Source organism: Panicum hallii, chromosome 4 (genome assembly GCF_002211085.1).
Source record: "Panicum hallii strain FIL2 chromosome 4, PHallii_v3.1, whole genome shotgun sequence".
In the NCBI taxonomy this organism is placed as follows: domain Eukaryota; kingdom Viridiplantae; phylum Streptophyta; class Magnoliopsida; order Poales; family Poaceae; genus Panicum; species Panicum hallii.
This window is the reverse complement of record NC_038045.1, coordinates 48,759,348-48,774,636: the sequence shown is the minus strand read 5'-3', so window position 1 is coordinate 48,774,636 and position 15,289 is coordinate 48,759,348. Positions and strand designations below refer to the sequence as shown.

General features: G+C 46.2%; 2 protein-coding genes across 3 annotated transcripts; both read right to left on the bottom strand.

Annotated features, from left to right (window-relative positions):
* Positions 1-1,600: 1,600 nt before the first annotated feature.
* On the bottom strand, positions 1,601-5,327 carry LOC112890135 (putative leucine-rich repeat receptor-like serine/threonine-protein kinase At2g24130). The gene is made up of 2 exons (XM_025956998.1): positions 2,777-5,327; positions 1,601-2,647 (listed from the first exon to the last, which is right to left on the bottom strand). Exons 1-2 carry the CDS (start codon positions 5,325-5,327, stop codon positions 2,235-2,237), a joined length of 2,964 nt encoding a protein of 987 aa, XP_025812783.1. The 3' UTR covers positions 1,601-2,234.
* A 3,449-nt stretch (positions 5,328-8,776) lies between these two features.
* Positions 8,777-15,232, bottom strand: LOC112889512 (serine carboxypeptidase II-2). Of its 2 annotated transcripts, none has more exons than XR_003228125.1 (10): positions 14,742-15,232; positions 14,172-14,279; positions 13,157-13,252; positions 12,960-13,052; positions 12,782-12,867; positions 11,966-12,232; positions 11,153-11,286; positions 10,678-10,773; positions 10,214-10,332; positions 8,777-9,293 (listed from the first exon to the last, which is right to left on the bottom strand). XR_003228125.1 is itself a non-coding variant. In XM_025956202.1 (10 exons), the coding sequence occupies exons 1-10, from the start codon at positions 15,025-15,027 to the stop codon at positions 9,129-9,131; spliced, it is 1,440 nt and encodes a 479-aa protein (XP_025811987.1). In that variant the 5' UTR covers positions 15,028-15,225; the 3' UTR covers positions 8,777-9,128. The 2 variants fall into 2 exon arrangements, 1 of the variants encoding a protein (XP_025811987.1); XM_025956202.1 differs by having other exon boundaries at positions 10,214-10,322; positions 14,742-15,225.
* Positions 15,233-15,289: the final 57 nt, after the last annotated feature.

Genomic DNA, 15,289 nt, shown 5'->3' with positions numbered 1-15,289 from the left:
GGCACGCAAACTAGGTGATTAAGGTGTGGATTAGTGAGCGAGGCGGTGGATTAGAAAGGGTGATTAGTGAGCGCATGCAATCATGTGTGTCTGTGCCGTGTGCGTGCGTGCGGCTGCATGGGCCCACCGAAGATTTGCGTGCATCCATGGTGAAGCCGTTCGGCCAGTAACAGTGCAGAGTTTTATGGTACAATTATGATAACTGAAAACTAGGTAACTGTGTCGACTGAGTTTTATAGGGATAAAACTCTTCTTTTATTCTATAAAACTTCCTCCTCTCTCATCGCTATGTCAGCAAAATTGATGATATGTCATAGAATTTGATACTATGAAATTTTCATTAGGACTGGCCTTCTAGGTTCTACGTGTCTTGTTGCCTTGTAGACTCGTTTAAGCTTGTGGTAATTAGGGGGTAGTTAAGAATTAAGATGCGTGTTTGTGGTGAGGACCGCCATTGCTCCGAAAGCTGGGTCTATAGGCTAGCTTTGGGGGATATAGGGATCTTTATAGTATTATTATTTTCGAATAGGAAATAATGTTCAAAGGGTGGCACAGATGCTTCCACGCAAAGAGATCAGCTTCTATTGTTGATTCTAGATTGTGAGTAGAAAATATAAAGGTATAGCGTATTCAAACATGTTCGTGATGCCAATAAGGGCGATAAAAAAAATAGCCTATGACCCATGTGGTATGGTTCAAATTTTGTTTGTGCCGACACCAGAATAGACAAGAGTATTTTACTTCCTCCATCCTAAATTATTAGTCGTTATAGCCTTTCCAGATACATAGATTTTATTATAGATTTTATTATGTACCTAGACATAATACATATATCTAGATGCATAGCAATATGCACCTAGAAAAATCAGAATAATTAATAATTTGGGACGGAGATCGGAGTACCAAATATATCAGATTGTAGACTAATGCCGCCATCTGATGAACCCATGATCTCAACCATCAGAGCTTTGCGTTCTGCCGCTATGATGCCACATGGTTATGCCACCGTTTTGCAAGAGAAAATAAGATGATCATAGCATTAGATGGATCGCCCTGGGAAAATGCATGGGCGGTACGGTTGTGTAAATTTCTGTCATCATCTGCATCATATTTACTCTTTTCAAAAAGGGGCAGTACCATCTTTTGTACGAAAAAGAACAAAAAGACAGACCAAGTGCAGCATGAATTAGAAATCACTTAGCTAGTTACAATCACATCAGTCTTTGCGTGCTGCTGTGATTATGCCAGCAAAGCGAGCTCTAGTTTATGGACACTTTATTATTAGCATCATACGCCGGTCCAATCAAGCTACTGATGCGTGCAATGTCACAAACTAAGTGTGAAAGTATACACATTGTATCATACCATTCCCACCTGACAGATTGATACACCTTATACTAGAATTCATATCCTGAAAGCCCTTTTGCTTTCTGGCTAGAACATAGTAATCCAGGGCTCGAGCACGCGGAGATCGTATCTTCGCTAGTAGTCGCAGTTATTAGGGTTTATCTATACCCAGGTCAAAACCCCACCAACAATAACAAAATGTGATCCAACAGTCTTTAATTTCTTGATCATATATATATAACTGCGTGTGCAAGCAATGTGTCTATCACTTTCTGAACTCTAACACATCAGCCAAGTTGACTGCATTAAAGCTAGCAGGCGTGCTAATTAAAAAGCCTAATTGATCGATCTCTACGATAAGAACACGGAAGTTCCTGTCAGATCTCGAACAACATTATACAATGTGTTGGTGGTGAAGAGGGCATTACATTCTTCATACAATCATACATGATCATCAGATAGATGCATCGAACGACAGCGCCGATCGATCGGCTATGATCTTTCAGGTACTAGCTAGTAGGGTTTGTTTATGCTTGGTCGTGAGCACCTGAATAATGACCTAACTCAAGAGCCTTTTCGCTTCCTAAACGGCTAATGGAGTCCGACATGCTCGCAACACGGCACGGGTTGTTAATCGAGTGCCTCCTCCATTGCAGAATTAACAACCCAAAGAATCAGCACTAGTTTAGTAGTAGGCGGCTCCCAACCGTGGAATAAACAAATCAATGGTGGTGGCGGCCGGAGCTGAGGGAGACGACCCGTCGAATCCACCACCACGGAAACAGCAGCGGCAGCTAGCATCGCGTCGATGTTTCCCGGCGCGTGGTGTGTGCGTGCAGCCGTGCGTGCACTGATGGATTTGTTGTCCTAAACAATTCGATGTGAACTCAGTTGGAGAACAGCGAGTCCTTGGTCGAGAACGAGCGGCGGCAGCCGTCGCCGTCGGCGGCGCCGTGGCGGGCGAGGTCCTCCTTGAGCAGCGTGATCTCGTGGCAGACGTCCGCCATGGTGGGTCGCAGCGCCGGCGAGTGCTGCGTGCACACCAGCCCGAGCTCGATGAGCTCGACGACGGCCACCTCGGCCGCCGCCGCGGGCGACTGCAGCGCCCGCTCCCGCCACGGCGCGTGCGCGAGGACGGCGCCCACGTCGTGCGGGTAGTGCCGCCTCACCCAGTCGTGCAGCGTGAGCCCCTCGTGGAAGATCACGTCCGTTGGCCGCTTCCCCGTGACCAGCTCCAGGAGCATCACGCCGAAGCTGTACACGTCGCCCTGCGTCGAAGGATGCCCTCCCAATCCGTACTCTGATCAAAACAAAACCAAATTAGAAAAATTAATGACAGGATTAATACATGATTATGTGGAATAATTGTCATGCTCCATGGTGTCACTGTCATGTATGCATGCGTACACGTGTCCAAGGGCGAACGTACCAGGTGCGATGTACCCCACGGAGCCTTGCAACAGCCCGGTGATGGAGTTGCACGGGGCGGACTCGTCGCTGGCGCTGCTGGCTTCGCCGGCAACGAGCCGGGCGATGCCGAAGTCCGAGATCACGGCGCGCATCCCCTCGTCGAGGAGGACGTTGCTCGGCTTGAGGTCGCAGTGCACGACCCTGACCGGCGCGTAGTGGTGCAGGTAGGCCATCCCCTCGCCAATGTCGCTCACGATGCCCATGATCTGGGCGAAGTCGAGGCCGCCGCCGTCAATGTCGCCGTGCGGCGGGTAGAGGAGGCCGTCGAGGCTGCCCTTGGGCATCAGGGGGAGCACCAGCGCGTTGAAGCTGGCCGTGCTGCAGGTGGTGATCACCCGGACGAGGTTCTTGTGCCGTGTCCGCTTGAGCACCTCGCACTCCCTCTTGAAGCTGCCGGAGACCTCGCCGCCGCCCTTCGGGTCCAGCACCTTCACGGCGACGCGCGCGCCGTCGCGGAGCGTCCCCTCGTAGACGCGCCCGAAGCTGCCGGCGCCGATCAGGCCCTCCTGGACGAAGCCGCCGGTTGCCTCGCAGAGCTCTCGGTACGATATCCTCGGGTGCTCTCTATCCGCTTGCTCCTCGCCGTCGACGAGGCGCGCCGACTGGCTCCCCAACCGCTTCGCCCTCGCGGTCACCATGGACCGGCACCCGACAGCGCTGAGCATGAGGGACACTGCGAAGACGATGCCAACTATAGCAGGGACCAGCGGGCGCCGGCGGCGCGCACGCTCAGGTTCGCACATGGCAATGCCCGGAACGTAGCCGCAAAGGCCGGGGTTGCCGCGGAACGCCGACGCCGAGAGGTTCGCCAGCACGCCGGCGTGCGGCACCACACCGGAAAAGTTGTTGTACGAGAAGTTACCCTCCCGGAGCGACGTGGACACCTGCAGGGACACGGGCAGGGGTCCGGACAGAGCGTTGCGCGACACGTCGAGCGCCTGCAGGAACGGCAGCGCCGCGACGGACGCCGGGAGCGCGCCACGCAGCGCGTTGCCGGAGAGGTTGAGGTACTCAAGCGCGACGCAGCTGCCGAGCTGCGACGGGATCGTGCCGGCGAGCTTGTTCGCCGACAGGTCGAGCGCCAGGATCATGTCCATCTTGCTGAGCTCGAGAGGGAGAGGCCCCTCCAGGTGGTTGTTCGACAGGTTCAGGTAGAGTTTGAGGCTGCTCAAGGCGGCGACATACGCCGGGATGGGGCCTTGCAAGCCATTGTAGGAGAGGTCCAAGATTTCCAGGTTCAGGCAGTCTCCGAGGCTGGGGGGAATGGCGCCGGAGAGCTGGTTGTGGTGCAGCATTAGCCGCCTGAGCTGCGTCAGGTTGGAGAATGTGTCCGGGATCGCTCCGGCGAGACGGTTGCCGGAGAAATCGACGAGGCCGAGGTGTGGTATCTCGCCGATGGACTTGGGTATCTCGCCGGAGAGGAGGTTGTTCGACAGGTATAGCCGCTCGAGCCGCCGCATGTGCGACATGTCCGGCGGGATGGAGCCGTTGAGCAGGTTGTTGGAGAGGTTGAGGTACGTGAGGTTGACGAGGCCGGAGATGTTGGGCGGGATGGAGCCCGAGATGGCATTGTCCTCGAGATGGAGTTGCCGGAGGGCCCGCGGGAGCTCGCCAATGAACGGCGGCAGCCGCCCGCCGAGGTCGTTCCCGGCGAGCTCGAGCTCCTGCAGGTGAGTGCAGTTCCTCAGGGAGCGGAAGAAGGGGTCGAGGTCGGTGTTGCTGTCGTGGCTGGAGAGGTTGTTGTACGAGAGGTAGAGGTACTGGAGCCGCGGCAATCTGTCGAACACCTGCGACGGCAGCTTGCCGGAGAGGTAATTGGATTCGAAGTCGATCCACTCTAGCATGGGTGAGTTGGCCAGCGCCGGCGGGATCGCGCTGGACAGGTCGTTCGACCAGAGGAGGAGGTAGCGGAGGCTGGGGAGGCGGCACTCGTCGGCGTAGGGGATGTCGCCGGTGAGGGAGTTGTTGGCGAGGTCCAAGTACTGCAAGGCCGAGCAGTTGCAGAAGAGCGTCTCCGGTATGCCGCCGGAGAGCCGGTTGCCGCTGAGGTCGAGGTAGTACAGCCTCTGGAGGAACCCGAGGCCGGCGGGGATCGCCCCCTCGAGGAGGTTGTTGGTCAAGCTCAGCTGCGTCAGCATTGACAGCGCGCCTAGCTCCGGCGGGATCGCGCCGGCGAAAGCATTGCTCGACAGGTCAAGAACCGTGACGAAAGACAGCCGCCCCAGCTCCGGCGAGATCACGCCGGACAACCCCTTCCCACTAAGCACCAGCTGCGTGACACGCCGCCTGCCGGGGCCGCCGCACATGACGCCCGTCCAATTGCAGAACTCCGGCGAGCGGCCCCAGTCCGCGAGGGCGCCACCGGGGTCAGCCGAGACGTTCGACCGGAACGCGAGGAGCGCGGACCGGTCGTCGTCGTCCACTGCTGGTGGTGCGGCTGCTGCTGCCGCGACAGCGATCGGCAGGAGGCCGACATGAAAGATGATGATTGGGATGAGGAATTTGGCCATGGTGGCCGAAAGGGCGGTGGTGGCGAGGTGGATGCGGTGACCATTGATAGCAACATCGTCTGCTACAATGCCGTGGTTTTATGGTGAACAGGAGGAGGAGAGGAAGGAGTAGTAGCTGGAGAAGATACGAGGAAGGAAAAGGCGGGAAGGTGGCTGCCTAACTGCAGTTGAAACTTGCAGGGGGGCTGCAGCTTTGGCGCCAAATGGTTTGACTTGGGATAGGGGGGGTGTGCACGCGCACGGTTTGGTGTGATTGATCATTTGGTAGCTCACCTGGAGATAGTTCATGGTGGCCCCCGTGAACGTCAAACATAGATTAGTTTTGCCTATCATTAAAGCCACAGGTCGAACTGACAATGAGTTTAGTTTCTTCACGCCTCGAAAATAAACATCCAAACTAAGAATTTGGTGAAGGGATGGTGACCGCAAATCAAGTCAACACAATTCTAGGAACAATCCAATCCAATCTAGGTCATTGAAATCGAAACAAAACTGTTGTATTATTATTTGAATGGCCCTCTCATGCCAGACTTTTCTTTCAATCAAGTTGACATGCGGGACTATTTCTCCGTTTCCGATGTGAAACCAAACCAAGCCATTCAACCGCGCACGCGATCTCACATAAACTAAGAGGTCGGCCAGACTCGATGGCTCCAAGGACTCCTGCACGAGAGTTAAAGCGCGCGGATGATGATCATCGTCTGTGGATGACGAGTCGGATCTGGGTGGGATTAAGCCCTAACACGCGTGCCATTAGAGGCGTCTAAACTATGATTTGCATCCGGTTGAGCCGGTCACACTCTGCTAGCATAGGGTACGTTTCCATCTCCGATCCTATCAACTAGCACGCTTTCGTACGTCATGTGGGCAACTGATGCGTGTGCGTTGTGTTGCGGTGTGACGCGGCGCCCCGTTGATACGAGTGCTGGTGCGGTTAGGGAGGCTTGCCTGCTCCGATGGTGACCTGGACGTACTGCTGCTGACCATCTCACAGGATCGGACACCGAAAGCTACAAGTCACTCCAAGGCTGCAGCAAAAAAAAAAAGGGCCTATGCTTGACGTGATCCCGTGAAGCAGCAGCCACAGAGAAAGAGGCAAGGGAGGCCGTCACGTGTTGTGAAGGGCTTGGCACGTGTCGGGCTGTCGAGGAAATGGCCAGCAACGACGCCAAGGGGTGGTGAAAAGGGGCCTGGTGTGGTAAGTGGTGCAGGTCGAAGTACAATCACACCACCAGATCGACTGATTAAAGCCGTCCAGACCGCTCGATCTTCATGGATGGATAATCCATTTCGACAACATGATGGGTTTTGTTGGAGTTGGACAGAGGATTTACAATGCCCAACTGAAGGTAAAAGTAGCTGAATTCCCAAGTCTTTAGTTGGAAGCTTCAGTTTTCGAGATGAATTTCTGAAAATGCCGGATGCTTTGGTAGTGTGCTGCTCGTTCTGTCTCTTTTTATAGAACCTTTTACTGTTGTAAAAGTGTTTACTTTTCTGCTTTTCTGCTTGACCTTTAAACATAGTTTCGACACAGTTTACTCCTCCGAACTATATGGAGTCATGGAGTTCTTATACAATGTATTTAAGGGGTTAAGTGGACAAAGTGCATTGTATAGGTAGTAAAATAAAACTTCTCATACACATTGCTACGTACAAAATCAATGGTGTATCAAAAGATGCATACAATATAAATGTATTACTATTTTTTTCATATACTAAGCAGGCATATAATTTAACTAATTGTTAGCTAAAACTTACCAGGTTTGACTTCTTCTGATTCCAATGCGTACAGACAGATGGAGTACTGCATTGAAAGCATAACATGGAGGATCACTACCACAAGAAGAAGCAAGCAAGCAACTTTATTCTGGAGAAAATGCATCGTGCGCTCGAGTCGTAACTTGTCAATTGAAGTAACATTTGCAAGTCAACACATCATGCTCTTAGACTGCTAGGTGTGCCCACGGTGCCGCGTTCCTTCTTAAGCTTGTCGGAGGGAGTGGTGTTGACTGTTGAGTCGACAGGCTGAACGATATTTACAGAGGCCAGAAAACGACCGAGGAAAAGTTACTTGAGTGGAAGGTGAAAAATGGTCATGGAGATGTGGATATCAGACTTGCAAGGATGACAGCAATAAGCATAGGGAAATATCTTGGCTAGCAGCGAAATGCAGCCAGAAAATAGACAGCCAGCATCCAAGAGCAGAAATTGCAACTGCTCTGTTAGCTGTCACGGTGGTGCATTCACTATTTCTCAATGTGATTTGCTAAAGGATCCTTGCTAAAAATAATGTGCATTTCTTACTTCTCTCAGTTTGAATTGCCAATGCTCTTGCTGCTTATTTTTCAGGAAAAATGACAGCCAAGGTAGTAAGTATCTGTCGTCACGAAAGCTGATCTGGACCCGATCAGAAAGTCTATCAAACATAACTTTTTAATGGAAAAAAACAGGATCAAGGACTTCTGTGTTTTAGTGTTTTATTATGATGGAATTCAATCTATTTGTAATGAAATTATCAAATTACGATTAGACGGAAACCAATTAAAATGTATCATACAGGCAATGAAGTTATTAAAAATTAAGTGCGCGACATCAGTGCTTAGTGCTCCCTCTGCACAATGATTTTCCATATGTCTTAGTGCTAATCGTGGTCGGGGAGAAATTGGCAATCAAAACATACATCATTTCAAAATGCACGACTAATAGGAAAAGAAAAGGAACAAAAAGGAGGGTGCCTAAAGATAAAAGGGCAAGAATGTGCCTCGCCTCGCCTTTCTCCTCAGTGGAGGGTGATGTTTCAAACTTTCAATAAGTGGTAACAGTAAGACGTGAAAACTGATATGTGCAAGCATGTAGAGCAGAATAAGGTCTGCGTACCTTTGTATGTATTAAGAGCTATAGTTGCTGCTTTCTGAAAAGGACAGGTGACACTTCAGAGGTGTTCATCTGCAAAAGGCTTAGCAAAGTAGTGCGGATTTTACAGCTGGTAGTGACAACTATTGTGCTCCGCGAATCTGGAAACATTTTGCGAATAACAGGATTTGGTCTTAACATACCTATACAGACAATCTTCTTTTTCTTACCTATGTTTAAATGCCAAAATATGTGCGTTGTTTTTTCATTCTCAGCGGGTCATCTATGTACACCAAAAAATTGCTGAATGCTATGAGAGCTACTATGCTTAAAAAGCAGTTACTTTTACCAAAGGAACTGCAGTTTCATCACTGGAGATCTCATCTGGAAATGTGAGTTTCCGTTCCGCCATTCCCTGATACTTTTACAGTATTTGATTTAAAGATCAGCTATATTCAGATTGCAAGTAGGATAATCATTTACTACAGTTCATCAGAGGGGCATGTGTCTCTGAACCATGAAGACCTCTAAAGTGGAAATAATACATCTCACAAAGGTGCAACACAGCAGCATTACAGCAATCCAAGTCTAGATCATTATTGCAAACATCAGAAATCACACCTTGTGCATAAATAAATACAGTACAGTGACACATGCAAATTTGTTCTTAGGCTCACAGTAACATCAACAGTTCAACACGGTGTGTCAGTTCCGTGGCAACAAAAACTATTCTACAGTTTATTACCCCGGTTTTCTTAGGGGATAATTGGCACAAGCACCAGCAAAGCCGGTAAATAAACGGCTATGGTAACTGGCACAGTGGCACCAGTAGCTCTGATACATAAACAACCATAGCAAGTTTCAGAATAAGTGGGGTTCCAACAACTGACTTGGTTGAGATGGAACTTTGATGATGGCCATCTCTTGAATCAGTTGTAGCAGTACAGGTTACATGTCACTGTGTGCACTGGATTGCACAGGCATTGGACTCCCAGCCAAGAATGATTTGATGAGTGTGAGAGCCTGTTTGGGTCGATGAAGAGGAACTTCATGGCCTGCACCCCTCACAGTCACAAAGGTGAGTCCCTGGTACCCTTGAGTCCAGCCACCAACCTGTTTAAACATATAAGAAATCAGAAATTAGGAATGGATGATGGATTCTCCAATTGAGACCATATTTTGGAGCAAGAAACAAATGACAGTAAAAAACACTGAGTCCCAATTGAAAGGGACAGCATTACAAGTAGCATGCAACCAAGATTAGGGAATTTCCTATCTGACTCAGGTGGTCAAATAGGGTATATGTACAGACTAGGTTTAAGACCATGTGCTTACGCTTGACCGGCTCAATGATATGTTAGCATGCCCTGTGTTATGTCTGAAACAAAGTATATGGGCATCCTGTGAATTAAAACGCCCTAGGAATACCAAATGCAGATTAACAGACTTCTCCAAGGAGTAATACATCCAGTGATTCACTTCCTTACTGTTAATTTCCACAAAATCTCAAATTTTGAGTAGCATGTAACTGACGAATTCTAGAACTGTCTCGATGGATTGTGCACAACTGTACATTGCTATGGATATATTTATGTAGGAGTTGGAACTTGTAATATCAATGAATGAGGATTAAACTTTTGCAATCAAAACTATAATGGATTCTCATATATAAATAAGATTTCATACAATGAATTGCGCAGGGAAGAGGTGCCACAGTTGCAGATGTACAAATGTGAGCCAGAGGTAATGGATAGGAAACAAAGGAGGGCTGAGGTCTATTCAACAGATTGCATAATTATTCTTTCCTTTTTGCTTTTAGTAAGAATGGGCAGCATAACTCTGATGACATGGATGACTCTGGTGGCATGAATTTGCTACAGCTTTATAGATAAGAGAGATGTGCTAAACAGCCACATACAATAAGGACAAAAATATGCCCAAACAAATCACAAATCCGAACGCTGTGTATAAATTCAAGCCGCTACTACTAATCTACTATTGAAGCCCATGGGTTGAGATGAGGAAGGCCCTACCTCGCCATCATCGTCATACCAAGCATGCCATGGAGTTACTGTTGGAAGCTTGAGAGCATCAATGCTGTACCTAGTTGATGTCACTGGAATCACTGCATCTGTATCTCCACTGGACAAAGCTTGAAATAAAAAATTAGAACAAGAGAAAAGATAACTATCTTTAATCTCTGTAGTACTTTCTTTTGAAATTTTCATATGAATAAATACAATAGTTCCTTGGAAGAAGTGTTACATCGTGGTTACAGTATGCAACCAAGTTAATTAGACCAAAAGTACTAAAGGAATAGAACTAAGTTGTGCATATGTATTACAGAACAAATTTTTTACCCATTTTTCTAGATGGTCCAAGAAACCAAACCAATTCTTGCTCTTTTTAGGGAAAGTTAACCTTGCTAAAGAACATATAAGAGCCATCTGAATGGATAGCAACCTGTCTTTTAAAAGTCCACAGAGTTAAGAATCACCTGAACACCCATATACGAAGGCCATACTGTATAAGTTCATGGTAGATATGCAGCACAGATCTTTCGCAGTCCCCCCAATGAGTATTAACAACTTCACTGTAGAGAATATCAGTTCCAATATAATATGTTCAAAGAGTCCAATCCAAGTAATGCATATTCATATTGAAAAGCATAAACATGTAACAGTAGAATTGCCAGTACAATCACCCAGACCAAAAAAAAAAAGATATTGTGGCAGCAATAAGATTAGTTACCAATTAACCGTACATCATGCAGTGAAAACTAAAATGATAATATTTTATTCTTGCCAAAATAAACAGTATAACTACAAATAAAAAATAAGAACCATGCCAATGAGGATGAAAATTTATATTATAAACTGAATCACTTGTTAATTCATCATCAAGAATTCACAATCCAACATGTCAGGGTAATGACAGCATCAGATGTCTAAAATGCGATCATAAAGAGTTACCTGCATGTCTCCCATTTTGATTTTCCAATCAATGGATTAACATGAAGTGCCTTTTGGACCTCAGCTAGATTGAAGTAAACAATTGAATGCTTTTCAGTGCATGGATCATACTGCTCTCCCATTTTTCCAACAGACTATTGAAACAAATTATGTGTATGAATCAGATATACCGAAAATATGTGGAACTGTCAGTTCATGAACGATAACAGTTTAAATATCATAAGTGCCATTGAAATGACAAGATGCCAGACTGAATCCAATAGCTCCCACCACATTGCAGTGGACTTCCAATTTTTTCTTTTAAATTTTCTATCTTGTTTTAAAAGCATCCTGCCTCATCTAACATTAATAGTGTTTCATTCAATCCATTTAAAACAATATACATGTATCCCAAGAAAAAGACTAAGTGACATTGAGTCTAAAACTGCAATATATTTTTCATTTTCTGGAGAAAACAACACTCATGCAACTTACATATAAACATGCAGCTGAGTTAAAATACAGTGATATATCTTAGAGAATTTTATCACCAACTTAGAGAATTTTCTATGCATCCATTCGTGTATACATATTGATATGGCATTAGGATCCTCAATAGAGAATTAGCATAATCTATGATATTAAGAATTACTGCTTAACATATAAATTTCTAAGTCAAATATTTCTAACTATGCATGATGAATATCTCACACGAGCATTTAGGACTTATAGTAATTTCATTTGGGATTCATCGCAACGTATATGCTCCTTGCTAGTATAAGGTATAAGCTGAAATTATGTAATATTGCTTGAGTTCGGATGTTAAAAACTTACATGTAGCCTTTTCATCACTTTGTTCTTTGAGGAGGCAAAAGATGCATGACATGTAGGTGTGAAGATGCTATATGAATCAATGTTTCCAGCTTCAGTGCTAGCAATATCAAGAATCTTCTCACACTGTGGAGATGTATGCACAAAGGACTCGTAGTCACAGAAAATGTTCAGCAGCTTATATGTTTGATCGGAGATCAAGCCAGTAGTCCACATGAATTGAAATATTCCATAGTGGTCATGGAAATCATCAGTGAGAGCATTTCCTACCTGCACAAAATGCCTTAGATGTAATGAAACAAGACAAATTCTGGCTCCTAGCTTAAAGCATCACGGTATAGTTCAAAATACATCTATATACAGATAATATACTTGTGGTTTGGCCCTTGATTATTTACACTTGCATACTTTATAGCCCCATTGATGAAACTATACGGCCATAAATGGAAGAAGTTGAAAGCAAGTTATCAGATTATCTCCTTCGATATGCCAAGAAAGCAAAGCCAAAGCAGAAACATAGTAATTAGCATAACATCATCTAAGTGGGCAACAGCTAAAGGTCAGTCCACCATTGCATAAGGCCAGCATGCAATTTTCCTTGACCACAGCAGATATGTACCAATTTGCAAATCAAAAGTTCAAGATCCTTTAAAAAAACAGACGCAGAACATAAGGGACAACAAAAACTGCAGAGGAAATTACAAATATGACTAGAAATATCTAATTTGGCCACCGAAAAGGGATATTCATGGATTATCAAAATACATGATGGCATTGGAGTAGTATAAAGGCAGAATTAGCAAAACCATAAAACCATACCATGTATCCCTTTAGATTAATCGATTTGTCACCGGTGGCCTCATGGTACCTTTTTATGGCTTGAGCCAGTTGAGGAACGTAGTGACCTAACCCAATTGGAGTTCCATCAAAGTTTTTTTTTCATAAAAGAAGTGCTAATACAAATGAAACAGAAGTTCATAGAAGAAAAGCTACTGACCAGCATAACTCTCCCCTGTCAAATAAAACTCACGCCCCTTATACTGAGGAAAGCGTTCAAGCCACTTAAGTAAGAATTCTAATGAATCCTTGGCTGTAAAATATTGAGAGAACCAGTGAGCAAAACCTAATGAAATTATATTCAGGACCAGGAATCTTATGTAAACTAGATAATATATACTTCTGGGATTACAGTACCAGTCCTCGCATCCCCGTTGCTTAAAATATCATCAGAGGTGTTTGAATATGAGTAACCAACACCAACAGGTGAATCAACAAACAATAAATTTGCAACTGCAAAATAAAAGAGATTATTAACAAATCTGTCATTGAGGGATAAAGCTCCGGAATGTATAAGAACTGATAAGCTAGTGTTTTCTTCTATTAATAAAATGACACACAGCTATCCTGTTTTTCAAGGGGGAAAAAATAGAAGAATTGATAAATTCAGCAATAGAAAAATAGCACTTGCAGTTTTGCTAAAACAAGTTTTATAAGAATGAAACTGAAGTTTTATTCAATCTGATTATGAGCAATTCGAAAAGGTTTATGAATTCAATGGTGAAGTTGCACTTTGCATCTGACAGAGCTGGATCGATTCCTCAACTAAAGGAAATAATTATCAATTTACATTTTACAGAATGTTGAGCTTACCGTTTAAGGATGGACAAATTATCAATTTACAAGTGAAACATGGAAGAGTTCAGCACTGGTTTTTCCATTCTTTTACTTGTTCTTTTAAAAGAAGCATGCGACCAGCATTTAAAGATACAAATGTCACCAAAGTTACCGAGCTAAATTCAAAATGCAGAAAAAATTAATTGGCATGCATACATGAAAACCGCTTCTTCTTTATTGCAAGGGGAAAGAAAAAATGATTTTCAAGTATACCCATTCACAGTCGTGACCCTTCCCATAGGGTATATACCAGCCCACCAGTTTGCCTATAAAAAATGTTGTGCCCACCGCAAAAACAAAGAATCTATGCTATTGTAGAAGTTGAATTCTGCAAAACGTAGTAAATTGCTGCCTCAAGTGAAGTTTAATGTTTATTAGAAAAAATATGCCATTTTCTGATAGTATCTGCAATCAAACAATCCGTGGAGACCAGAAACAAAAGGCTCGAGAAAAGATACATGACAGCAAATCAAGAAACTGAAAAAAGAAAATGGTGGTACTGTTTGTGAACAAAGTTTGTTTTATTGACTGGTACCTTTGTTCCAAGAATAAGGATTCATATGTACCCCCTTTCCATCTGCATTAACATGGAAAGGTCCCACTTCTTCTCCAAGTCCATAGGCAATGGACGAGCATCCAGGCCCTGGAAGACAATAGATACACTTGAGTAAAGAGGAACATAGCTTGGATGAGTTTATCAATAGCGCATGGGTAACCTTTTTGCAAACTCACTGCCAGCCATTTGTATGAAGATAGAGACAGAAATATCATAACTACTGCTACTTATAGCTAAAAAGGGTGGGTGGAGAAAAGTACACGGGTGCTATTTATAGTTAAAGAGCTTTCGATCAGTAAGTTCAGAAGATTTATCTTCTAGATTACACCCTTTCAGGAACCAGTATGTTCTAACTCCCAAGCCAATTTCCCAGATGCGGCATCCTGGTTGGAACGATACACCATACAAATTATCTGTGCTCGTGAAAGTTGCCATTGCGCAAGCAAGGCATCATTCTCAAGTCACCGTTCCCACATAAGATGAGGACGCCAGATCACCCGCCCCGTTCCCCCAAATAACGGAGCCATCCATTGAGGTTAGGTGCCGTACCTCCGTTGAGCCAGAGCACGAGGGGCTTGGACCCCGGGTCCTTCTCGGCCTCGAAGAACCAGTAGAAGAGCGCGGCGCCGCGCGGCTCGCTGACGGTGACGTACCCGGCGTAGTGCGCGAAGCTGGTGTTGAAGCCCTGCCCCGGCACCCGCGGCACCCGGTCCCGCGCCTGCTCCTCCCGCCACTTCCCCTCCCCTGCCCCGGCGGCGGCGGCGGAGCCCGCGACCGCGACGGCGGCTAGAAGGAGGAGGAGGAGCCCGAGGGCCCCGGCGGATCGGGAGGCCATCGCGGCGGCGACTCCGGCGCGGGGGGCTACGCTAGCGGATAGCAGCGGAGCGGCGGCGGACTAGTAGTTGCGGCAGCGCAAGCAGGTCGTGCGGGCGGCACGGGAGCCGTTGCGGTTCGGCTAAGCGAGAGGGGATCATCAGAGGAATGCATCACAGAGCAAGTCTGCTGGTGAGCAGGTGAGGTGTGTGGACGCTGGACGGAAAGAGCAACGGGGAACTTGGGTTGGGACGGAGCCGCGGCTGCGTTGCTGTTGCCGTTGC

Excerpts from the sequence above, each read along its gene's own strand:
- LOC112889512 (XM_025956202.1), bottom strand. The coding sequence starts at position 15,027 with ATGGCCTCCCGATCCGCCGGGGCCCTCGGGCTCCTCCTCCTCCTTCTA. Across the intron at positions 13,253-14,171 it reads TCCTTATTCTTGGAACAAAG|TTGCAAATTTATTGTTTGTT; the intron begins GTACCAGTCAAT and ends TTTATTTTGCAG. Across the intron at positions 13,053-13,156 it reads CAACGGGGATGCGAGGACTG|CCAAGGATTCATTAGAATTC; the intron begins GTACTGTAATCC and ends AATATTTTACAG.
- LOC112890135 (XM_025956998.1), bottom strand. The coding sequence starts at position 5,327 with ATGGCCAAATTCCTCATCCCAATCATCATCTTTCATGTCGGCCTCCTG. Across the intron at positions 2,648-2,776 it reads CGTGGGGTACATCGCACCTG|AGTACGGATTGGGAGGGCAT; the intron begins GTACGTTCGCCC and ends TGTTTTGATCAG.